The following is a 12,124-nucleotide window of genomic DNA, read 5'->3' as shown; positions in this document are numbered from 1 at the left end:
TGTGTTGAGTGGTGTGTCGAGCGGTGTACTGGTGTGGAGTGCCGCGTCGGGCGGTGTCACTGTACAGTAGGAGAGGAGGTCACTCACTGGTGTTTGTGTATGACAGCGTTGAAGAGCTTTCCGTCCCTCCAGCTGGTGGTGAAGTTGTCACAGCGGATGCCCTGGTAGCCCTCCGTCATCCTCTGGGACCACAGCAGCAGCTTCTCCTTGGCAGTCATGTCGTCTGATTGGCCGTTCACCTGGATGTCAGAGATCTGGAGGGGGGAGGAGGGGGGCGAGAGGCACGGGAGTTAAAAGGGGGGGGGGGGGGGCGATGCACCAGACTACGGATGATATGATGAAGGATAAATGAAAGATTTGTGGAAATCAGTAAGTGATGCAAATGGATGGTTTGAATCAATCACGTGACGTCCAGGTTCGATCCGTTTGTCCCCCTCGATATCTGATAGTGAAGAACAACTGTTTGTTTTCTTCTTCTTTGGAACAACTATTTTGTTAAGGGCGAAAACAACCGAGATGCACTAGTGCAGATGACGGCTCAAAAGCGAACTGCGGACTGGAATTACTGCTTGGTGTGCAGGGAGACACATATGTTTAACCTGCTGTCATTGAGTTGGAGGGATGGCACCAACTGGTTCTGCGTTGGGTCAAAGGACCCGGCGGGAGGCCTGGGAACTGGGAAGTCAAGCCTCTGCTTATTGTGGAGTAATCTCTTTTGATCTGGTCTGGGAAGGATGAGTCAGAGTCACCAGGACTTCCCTCTAGCATACTCTCTCCAAAGAATGGCTCATTCAGGCTCACTTCAGTGAGTCAGTGTGTGCCTACACAGCGAATAGTGTATGTGCATGTGTGTGTGTATGTATGTGTGTGTGTGTGTGTGTGTGTGTGTGTGTGTGTGTGTGTGTGTGTGTGTGTGTGTGTGTGTGTGTGTGTGCGTGTGCGTGCGTGCATGCGCATGAGTGTTCTCCTCCGGTTCCGATCCTCCACCCTAAATTTCTCCTCTATGACTCACCAGGCACCGCCCTGTTGTTTTTATCATTCTGAGAAACAAGAGACATCCCGTCTCTCAGTTAAGATTGACGGAGGACAATATTCCTTTTTAACCTTCATCAGTGACCCAGGGCCCCTCCCTGGCCTGCTGTGTTAAGCTGAAACCTGAGCGCTTTCATATTAACTCAGAATGATTTGATTACAGAAGGTGTGGCTCTGCCTGGCTGGAACATGCCAGGGCACAGGGAGAGACAGAGGCAGTGTGGGCGGGTAGGGCTAGGGCTAGGGCTGGGGCTGGGGCTGGGGTTGGGGCTGGGGCTGGGGCTGGGGCTGGGGCTGGGGCTGGGGCTGGGGTGGTAGGGCTAGGGCTGGAGCTGGGGCTGGGGTGGTAGGGCTAGGGCTGGGGCTCATAGGGCTTTTAGGGCTGGGACTGGAGCCAAAAGGGCTGGGTCTGGGGCTCAGGCTGGGAGTATAGGGTGTCAGAGTTATTATAGTCCTACTGAACCACACCTTCCTCCAGGGAACTAGACAGAGTGTGACTCACACACTGATGCCATTGTACTGCAACAGTCTATCAAAAGGTTAAAGCCATCTAGGTGGAGAATGCTGCTGCATACACTATTCCCTTTTATTATACATTTTTATTGTGTTCTTATTTTTTAAACTACTCAGCATTACTGATTCTGTAATGTAGTTGCATGGATTGAATAACTGTAGGACTGATTGGAGTAGATTTGATACTGCCACAACGAGAACAAATTTGAGAACAAATTTGATTGGAAAGTAAGGCGATCGACTGAAAGTGATGTGATATCACTGGGCTTCTTCCATATCATTGGGTGGAATTGAATTATTGATTGCAGCTGATTGGTTGGGATCCGTGTCACGGAGACAGGAGGCGGGTTACTACGGTATGGGAACACAGCACTGACAGAGCAAGACACCTGGAAGTGAAGGATGATGGTCCATATCAGCCCCAGCGTCAGCTTGGGGTTGCCGTCGGCGATGTCGTCATTTCTGATGTTTACCAGCTTAACCTGTGATCGGATTACAGGAAAGTGAGAGTCAACAAAGAGTGTACCGGTAACATAATATGCTATTGCTATGATGTTCAGATGCATTCTGGAATACAGGTTACCAAATGTAAACTGTCATAATACAGCATATTACTACAAATAGTTTTTCATAAACCAATCCAAGGTCTTTCTTTTCCCATAGCAACATGTTCAGAGCATGTCCTCTTACCTGCCGGTGTCTGAGGAAGTCCAGTGCTATCTGTACATTCTGCAGCTTGTGGAATCGCATGCGGCCTTTCTCTCTGGGCTGGAGGGGGAGAGAGAGAGAGAGAGAGATAGAGAGAGAAAGAGGGGAGGAGGTTAGATACAGGTTGGATATAGCAGATATAAGGTTAGGAGGAACTCCTCCAGTTGGACTCTGAAATGAGTTGGGAAGTGTGGAAGTAGAAGGAGAAATGTGATGCAACTAAGACAATATCCAATGAAAAGGAGGAAAATCCAATTTGGGAAGAGACATCGTACAGACAACAGTAGAGATACATTGGCACAAAATAATAAAGCGAGTGAAAAAATGTAGAATTAACATGTTTGATAGAACAGATTTAGCTCATTATTGTACCAACCTGATGTTGGTACAGAAACATACAAACGCAGAGGTTGAGAAGGGGTTTTAAAGGGATACTAGTATACTGTACAAGGGGCAGATATGCAGCACTGTCATGCATTGGCTGAGCCAATTACACGGTTAGTCTTTTAGGTATAGCAAACCTTGATTGGTATGTTTTAAAAAATAATGTCACAATTTTGTTTTGAATTTCCATCTGACCAAAATGAAAACGGCTCAATTCTAGATCAATTGCGAACAAACATGATTTTAAAAAGCGAATTCCAGAACTTCAAGAGCTTGAAATACAGGTAGTTATGCCAAACAATATCAAAACGTAGCCTAGCGTCAAAGATTCGGGATAGTTAATTGCGTGTGCCCTTTCTTCACGTCACGTTTTTTATCTGTATCTAGCAGCTACATGGTCAATACACCTCTGGTTGCTATGCAAGCTGGTCAATGATAAATAAAAAAGAGATTTTAAAAAAGGCAACAAAAGTTAACTCAAATCGTCACAGCAGGAAGTGACATCATGCACAGCCAGTAGAGCCACATGAGGGAGGATGAACCATGTGACATGAGGAAGAAGAAGAAGAAGAAGAAGAAGAAGAAGCCCAAGTTAGAAACCCCACTCACCAACCGCAAGTTCCTGACAACGTCTCTCTCCCTCGGCTAGCCCCAGCAAGAGCAGTGCAAAGAGAGGAGGCAGAGGGAAAAGGGTGAAGGTCAGCATACAGGGGAAGGGGGGGGGGGGGGTTCAGGAGGAGGAGATGAAGAGGAGGAAGGAGAAGGGAGGAGAGAGGAGAGGGCAGAGAAGAGGACAACCAGGGGTCAGACAGGAGCACACAGTCCAGAAAAGAATAGAGGAGACGAGAAGGAAATGGAAGAGAATAGAAGAGACGAAAAAAAAAGAGAAGAAAAGAGAAGAGAAGGAAAGAGAGAGAAGATAGAGAAGAGAGAAGCCAAAGTGGGGGTTAATGTGTTAGGGCCATGGAGGTGTCTGGGCTGGAGAGATGAGCAGAGGCGGTAGAGACAGCAGACTGATGAGCGACAGGGAGGAGGGAGCAAGGCTTCCATACACAGAGAGAGATCTGGTCCCCCAGGCTGTATTTCATTAATGTTGGCACTTGCTGTAGGCTCGGTTTGCAGTACAGGTATGTTATCATAGGACAATTTGATACGCAAGGCGCCAAGTTGTCAGTTTTAAGGTTAACGGGTTTATTTTTCGATCGCTAGAAAATGGTTGTAGGGTAGTGGAAGGAGCATATCAAGGTGAAGTAGGTATCATCCTATCGGATAAAAGCGGCTTTGTTTAAAGCTGGGCTACCTGTCACATTTGCGTTCACCTTGACTGACAGTTGGCAAAATGTACTGTTCGGCAAGCTTCAGGGATGGAACACTAGTTTGCTTTAGAAAACCTGTTCGGCAAGCTTCAGGGATGGAACACTAGTTTGCTTTAGAAAACTCTCATGTTGTATTGGGGGTTAGGGCTTGGTATAGGTTGAGGTTTGGCTGGTAGTAGAGGCACTAAGTAGTCCATTCCCCAATCAAAGTCCGGGGGGTCAGGGGTACTCACCAGGGTCTCCCCAGAGAGGACCTCCAGCAGGAAGATCAGGTTGTGTCCATCTCTCAGGTCTTCGTACAGGTCAGACACGTGACGCTGTGCCTGGGAGGGAGACAGAGGGAAGGGGGAAGGGTTGGTTGTCATCATAATATACTCTGCTCCTCTTTTACAGCCACAGAGGGGTGAGAGAATGGAGAGAATACTTAGATAAGTACAATACCATCATCCTAAAGAGAATACTTCTATTCTATTCTTTGATGCTTTATTTAATGGTGAAATCTGCCACTTTTTTGGTAAACAGCTGGGGCTGGAGAAATGTAAACAAACAAGCTTATATTGTGGGTTGTGATAGGGTAAGACATTTGAACCTAGCTTATGTGGCATTTATAAGTTAGATTCTTGACAAATGAATGGCTAAATATCATTAGATTTAGGTTTAGGTTTTTAAAAAAATGTGATTGCCCCTTTAAACTTCCTTTGATGGGATTACATTTCTTTCATGTGAGATATTAAATAAAATGTTCCCTTCCATCTCTGCACTCTGCCTGTCCTGGAGCCCTCTCCATCTCCATCAGTACATCCATACACACACACACACACACACACAGGGCAGGAATGCATGGCCGGGAGCAGCCAAGCAGCCAAGCTGCCTGCCGTACACACACACACGCACACACACACACACACACACACACACACACATACACACACACTCTCACACACGCACACACACACACACGCACGCACGCACGCACACGCACACGCACACATACACACACACACACACACACACACACACACACACACACACACACACACACACACACACATCTGGAGCCAAATACCACATGGCACCTGCCAGGTGATTGATGGGACTCAGAAAGGCCTAATAAAATCTGATCGGTAAAACCAAAAACATACATATCACACATATGAGGGCACGGTGGTGAGGACACAATGCACACAGCCAGATGCAAATGCAGACAGAAACTCTGCATGGTTTGATGTGGTTTGACCGAGCACGGTGAAATGTGTTTTGAGACCCTTTTTGAGTCTCTGAGCACCATGCAGGCTAAACAAGTGATCTGCAGCATAAATACATTTAATAGGTGAGAGAAGCTGTGATAGCGTGGAGAAGAAGGTGGAAGCAAGAGGGGTACGGTAGGTAGGGAACCATTCAAACAGAGGATAGGTGGTATCTGCCCTCCGTCACACAGACGTTGCATACACCCTTCAGCGCGTACTCTGTTCATACAGCAAACACAAGGCCCGGTCTTAACACTTGAGATACGAACACACATAACTCACACAAAATGTGTCCCTCTGTCACATCAAAAGCTTGATTTACGAACTCCTGAGTTAACCTGCACGTATCTCAAGTGAAGGGTGCGGCCCACAGTGCACAAGGTAAAAGGTTTTTTTTTTTTGCGGAAAGAAAGCTAAATCATTCCTTATTTTTATCCGTGATAATGACCTGCAGGGGAGGCCTGGCAGAGGTAGAAGTCGGAGGACGGACGGACGGACGGACGGACGGACGGGGCTCGTTGTAATGCACGGAACGGAATGACGGACTGACGGACGGACGGACGGTATCAAAATGTGCGTGTCCGATACCCTTCCTCACTCCTTGCGTTACAATGAGCCCCGTCCCCCCGATGTCTACCTCCAGTAGCCCTCCCCTGAGCGTGGGGAGTGTTCAGGGTGGTCGAGTGTTCAAGGCTTGGAGCCCTGGGGGATGTGGGGTGACATGCACGTCAGAAAGTGGGCCAATAGTACACTCCTGCTTGGACCTGGTTACCAGGTGCTGCAGTACCTACCTCCACTTTCCAATGCTGGATAGATGGAAGGGAAGGAGGGATGAGATGGAGAGAACAACAGAACGGAGAGAGAGAGAGAGAGAGAGAGAGAGAGAGAGAGAGAGAGAGAGAGAGAGAGAGAGAGAGAGAGAGAGAGAGAGAGAGAGAGAGAGAGAGAAGATAGAGAAAGAAGAGAGGATGACAATTAATTTAGAATGAGGTTCAATGATTAGTTATTATAACGGAGATTTAAGTGAAGAGGATGATTGACAACGAAAACAGTTAGACAGATTAGAAGAATAGAATGGTACCATAATTAGTCATTTCAGGGCAGGGTTAAACATTGGAGATTGTGAGTAATGTTGTACTGTGTTATAATCAATGTGTTTTGATCAGGTGAAAAAAAAGAAAAAGATGTTGTGCCTGCAGAGGTATGGCTGCAAATCTTCCCCCTGCGAGTTGTAACAGTCCCTTAGCTGGTTTATGTTGGCATCGGTCTCAATGTTCTTGTGCTAACATCCTTATTGTGTGTGCACAGTAACAGCGAGTCACATCCGCCCACCGGTGTTGTATAATCCACAAGTTCACAGAGGTTTGAAATACAGGAGAGAGCATCGGCCACTAGAGGTCACTGTTTACACATGAATGCATGATTCACCTATTTCCCTCTGTGGTAATGACTAAGTTAGTCTATGTTACGATCATAGACGTTGTATGTCAGGGGTGTATACAGTTATGTCCAATAGCGGTGATAATGTCATGTAGTATCAAAGGAAACATTGTATCAACGGTATCATTGTATTGTACCATTTGTTGATATCAATGGACTAAAATCAATCAACAGTACAACCAAACCAGTTTGTACCTCTTTAAGCCACTTTAGTTCATGCCCTGTAGTTACAATACACTGCCTCTCTCTCTCTCTCTCTCTCTCTCTCTCTCTCTCTCTCTCTCTCTCTCTCTCTCTCTCTCTCTCTCTCTCTCCCTCTCTCTCTCTCTCCCTCTCTCCCTCTCTCTCTCTCTCTCTCTCTCTCTCTCTCTCTCTCTCTCCCTCTCTCCCTCTCTCCCTCTCTCCCTCTCTCTCTCTCTCTGTCTCTCTCTCTCTCTCTCTCTCTCTCTCTCTGTCAGAGCTGTTGAACAACACGTACTTAAAGCCTGTCTGTCCATCACCAGAGCTCAATCAGCCCGTGTCGGAGAAGCGTCAGTGAATCATGGTGATCACATGGCTGCTGCTGACAGGTGGTGTCACGGTACACACGATGCTCCCAGAGATCAAGTGAGACCTCTCATCTGATCGCCGCCTGTGTTCTCAAGGTTAAAACCATTAATCCCAGTCAACAGCAGACACCAGCTTTGAATAGTGTTTGGAGAAAAACTGTTTGAAATACTTCTCTCTGTGCTCGATTGAGTTTGCCTGGCACAACGGAACAAACAGAATAGTTTGCAAACCAAGTTGCAATCCCTCAACCGTTTGGTGCTCCAGACAGCAGACTCAAGCAAAAAGGCTCAAAGTATTTGACAAGGTTCTGGCCAACACAGAGAGGGTCTGACACATCCCTCATCATAGACAAACCACACACTCTAGCAGTGGCGTACTCAGGCTGTTTGAAGGGCAGGGGCGAAAAGAAAAAAGGGCACTTACTGCACAACATGGGACCCCATCAGTGCACATGGTCAAATTTAGACCATTGGAGGGGCACCATTAGGGCACATCCTCTACTTTTCGCCACTCAAAAGGGCATTTTCGCCACTCAAAAGGGCACTTAAGCGAGACGTTTTTCAACCGTGGGGGCACCAGGAGGGGCGGTCGCCCCCCCTGCCCCCCCCCCCCCTGAGTCCGCCAGTGCACTCTAGACTCTAGACTAGATTTTCAGGATAGCAAACACACAGGTTAGGTATGTGCTTAGCTTTTCAGTTATATGAGCATGTCATGCTGCAGCGTTGTATATCAATGGTATCCGTATGGAAAATATAGTGATTCTTTTGGGTATTTGACTATACAGATGCGCCGGTAAATCTACTGTACAGAACGCTGTAGGCCTACAGTGCATTAAGTTTTACATAACACCGCAAACAGAAATGGTGAGAAACAGGAACACCGTCATTCCTCTGTTTGTCTTCCCACAGTCGCTCACCAGTGACAGGATTTATACCCGAGTGACAATGATTCCATTTCCCTTTACAGTCGCTCACGGCTGGGCTGGGCCCAACCGCCCCTAGACCTGCCCACTGGGAACGCATTAAAAACATCAGCTCAACATCAGCTTAGCGTCAGGGGAGAAAGCGTTTTACACAGGCAGATTGCTAACACTTTCACCCCCCCCCCCTTCCCCCTCCCCATCCCCAATATTCTACAATCTCCTCAAACATGTTTCTAATTATTAGCCTCAACTTGAGTTGGTATTTCACCTTTAATGACAACAGTAACAATGCACTGTCAAGCACTTCTTTCTCTGCAAGCTTAACTACTATTTGTTGTGTAGATACTCTGGGGTTTATTTTAACATTGTGATAGCCAGTGTTAGTGCAAACACCCAATTTTAAGGCCAGACCTTCAGCGCAATGGCTCCAGTGGGTGTGGTAATTTCACTTGTTACCGACTGACACAAATTGCCAACTCCGCCTGCGTTTGGACCTGCGTCCATTTTTGCGCCGGCTTAAAACAGATCCCTCCATCTCAACTTACTTAAATCAAAGTTATTGCAATTGTGCTTAGCCGTTGATCGATATGTCAAAACTTGCTAAGAAGCTAAGCTAAGAAGCTAAGCTAAGAAGCTAAGCTAAGAACCTCCACAAATAGCAGTCAGGCAATCAGGCAGTCAGGCAGTCAGGCAGGCAGCCACCCAGACCCGAGAGTCTGTGGAGCACATGTGCTACTGTTGGCCTGGGCTGTGCACACAGCCACCACTGGGCCCACCGCCCAGAACTGGAGCCTTACGCTTCACAGGCAGCTAGCTCGCTCGCTATAGTTCAATAAACGATTCCAGATGTCTGTGACTCACCCTCACACACAGAAAACACTTAAAGAGAGAGGAGAAAGCGTGTGTGTGTGTTTGTATTATATCAAGAGGAGAATTATGTTAGCGTCGCACATTCGTGGAAAGGAAAATACTGTGGGTCTTTTGTGTTGCCGTTTTTCCCCCCCCTTTCATTTTCCAACCGAAATGAACGGTTTTGTTTCTTTAGGCTGGAGAATAGAGAGTAATGAGGAGGCCCTTAATGTTCGTAGGCCTTTAAACGTCTGGTTAGCGGCGGGGGTTTGTGAAATGAAAAATGACACGAGCTGGGATATTTTTACTATGTACTGTGGGAGTGGCATGTCATATGGATGCGGTGGGGGGGGGGGGGGGGTCGTTTTTCATTGCTAATGAAAAACTCTAGAGTGACTTGTTTAGGTAGTTAACCCGGCTTCACCTCACCGCTGCGCCTCTCTCATTGTAACTAAAGAGTGATGAATTGCATGGCTTGCGGTGCTAAGTTAGGGATTGGAGAGGGGGGGGGGGGGGTTGAGGCAGGTGAGAGGTGAGGTTGTGACAACCGTTGGCTTACAGAGTCACTCGGTCGAAGAGAGATTGGCCTTCTGGTAAACCTCTCCTTGAAACACTAAGCCAGTGAAAACGAGTGAGTAATGAATGTGTCACTGCTGTGTGTGTGTGTGTGTGTGTGTGTGTGTGTGTGTGTGTGTGTGTGTGTGTGTGTGTGTGTGTGTGTGTGTGTGGTGTGTGTGTGTGTGTGTGTGTGTGTGTGTGTGTGTGTGTGCGTTCATCAAAGAGGAAGTGTCGACATAAAGATAACAACGATCTTGAGGATGTGATCTTTGTGGGTGTCTAATGTAGGATCCTACCCTGATGTCATCATATTGTGTTGTCATGGACACTCCTATGCATGGGATCATAACCCCAGAGAGTGCATGTCCTCCACCTCAGGTAATGGTTCAATCACATTGTCGTCATCGACATACCAACAGAGAAGTCTCCTTTACGACATAACCCTTTTAAAAAACAGCTAAAGGTCATAACACAGGTCATAACACTCTGATACTCAAACTGTTTGGTTTGATTCCTCCCTGTTTTGAATCACATAATTACCGTTCGGTCTAAAAAACGCAGTAATAAAAACATCGAGATCTGCTCCTGTAATTAGAGAAGTATGGTGATTTCTGAAGCTGAAGATCAGTGTTTGCCGAAAGGCTAAATTGCAACCATTGGAAAACACACAACTGAGCTCCCAATGAAATTGTTGGCCAATTAAGATGATGACTCATGAGATAAATATCTACCATTAACCACGTGCACGGCAGGGAATAGTCCTGAACTAAGGGAAGGGGGGAATCACCATAAATTCCTCTTTGAAAATGTCTGTGGTTGTTATGCAAGTAACCAATTCACCACATTGTAGTCATGCTATTCAACTCGACTTGAGCTTTTAGGGTACACTAATAATAAGTATTAAAACGCAATGTTGTTCAAATGAAACTGATATAGCTTTAAATGCCTGTGTGGTGGTGGTTGTGTGTGTGTGTGTGTGTGTGTGTGTGTGTGTATGTGTCATTATCTTCAGCTAATGATTAGTGATGACACAGTGAGTTAGAGAGACGGTGTCATACAAGTGAGAGTTATCAGACACAGACAGTACGCTCACTGACTGCAGACCTTACCTTTATCAAGTGTTTGTTGACCCATTTTGTGAAGGTCTTTTTCTGTACCCGATCCCGTTCATCTGCAAGACACAACAACAGGAAGGCAAACATGAGACAGGAATAACAGGGTTATGACAAATAGAAGAGCAAAGTAAGGGGGAAAAGATGTCAAACTCTCACTGACAATATTGACATGGAGGTATTCTTCGAGGTGGCGGTAGAGACAGAAATGAAATGAAAACTGCAGTGGCTAGCCACACAGACAGGATTCAAGGCTTTAATATTACATCAATAACATGCTGCTGAACTAATAAATACTGCAGATGCCACATATTTGCTGCAACTTCCCTAAAGAGAAAGACATATCGTCATAGGGTGGGATAGACACACTGTACAGACTTGATCATAACTGTGCGTCTGTGTGTGTGTGTGTGTGTGTGTGTGTGTGTGTGTGTGTGTGTGTCTGTCTGTCTGTCTCAACTGGGCCTGTTTGAGTCAGGAGACGTCATCATTGCACAGTCAGAGTCTGGAAATGTGCCCTTATTGTCTACCCTAGGTGCAGTTGTAAAGACATGCCTACCACTAAGCTGTTACTGAAAGCCCGAGGGCACAGATCTGAGGGAGTATCAAAGAGACTGTATGATTCGGGTGAGTTGCTGAAAGGGGTGGCTCAGAGGCTAAACCCAGTTGTTTATGTAGAATACGTGTGACACTACTAAGCGTGTTGAACATCTCATACGGTGGGCTCTCAGAGATCATCGAGATCATCGAGATCACGTTGCCTTCGGGCAGGAAACAAACCACATCTCTGCCTCACCTGATCTGAGGGGACACACCCACTCTGCCAACACACACCTGGACAACACAGGGACACACCCACTGCCCTGCGGTACAGGTGTTTAGACGACAGACCAGACACTGATAGAGACCTACCCCCCCGCGGCCAGACATACCATCCTACGTCTCATCACAGACCGTTTAACAGAAACAGACGTCACTGAGAGGAAGAAATGTGTGTTTTCAAAGTCAAAGATGGCTCGCTGAGAAGTAAAGTGTATGATGCATCCCAATAACATACAATTGCAGAACTGCGAAAAAGAAAGTGTCATCCTACTCACACTGCATATAAAGAGGCCTCATCTCTTTAATAAGACACCGAGGCGACTTAAGTACAGCTTAAGTCGTACTGAAACCTAATGAACTGCCGGTATAAAGAACCTTATCAGTCTTACAAGGTAGTGAAATCTTCCGTTAACGCCTTATACGACACGCCCTGCAATCAGAGGCAAAGGGCTAAGCATGACCGCCGATTCCCGGGCTAACGCAAATGTGCCCGCAGGCCCCGCTTTTGTGTTCTCAGGTGGGTGGAGGTGACTTAACAACCACTGTGTTATGAAATCAAGTTGCCATGGAAACCGTAGGGGTATGTGTGTGTGTGTGTGTGCGCGCGTGTGTGCGGAGACACTGATAGCGGTGGAACTTTGACCCCCCCGAACATCAATAAGGGTTGTTAAG

At 46.7% G+C, this 12,124-nt stretch overlaps 1 protein-coding gene across 1 annotated transcript in view; it reads right to left on the bottom strand.

Annotated features, from left to right (window-relative positions):
- Nucleotides 1–12,124, bottom strand: part of LOC308166341 (plectin-like) — a gene marked incomplete at its 5' end in the record, with an annotated part of 109,855 nt that overhangs the window by 33,711 nt on the left and 64,020 nt on the right. Inside the window, 5 exons of the mRNA XM_080540610.1 lie at nt 88–254; nt 1,935–2,027; nt 2,236–2,313; nt 4,187–4,276; nt 10,628–10,689. Of these exons, the coding sequence (XP_080396736.1) occupies nt 88–254; nt 1,935–2,027; nt 2,236–2,313; nt 4,187–4,276; nt 10,628–10,689 (490 nt within the window). The remainder of the gene's footprint in view (nt 1–87; nt 255–1,934; nt 2,028–2,235; nt 2,314–4,186; nt 4,277–10,627; nt 10,690–12,124) is intronic.

Source organism: Nansenia antarctica (assembly GCF_963989245.1).
Source record: "Nansenia antarctica genome assembly, chromosome: 10".
Taxonomy (NCBI): domain Eukaryota; kingdom Metazoa; phylum Chordata; class Actinopteri; order Argentiniformes; family Microstomatidae; genus Nansenia; species Nansenia antarctica.
The sequence above is the reverse complement of the archived record's forward strand: the minus strand, read 5'-3'. Positions and strand labels throughout refer to the sequence as shown.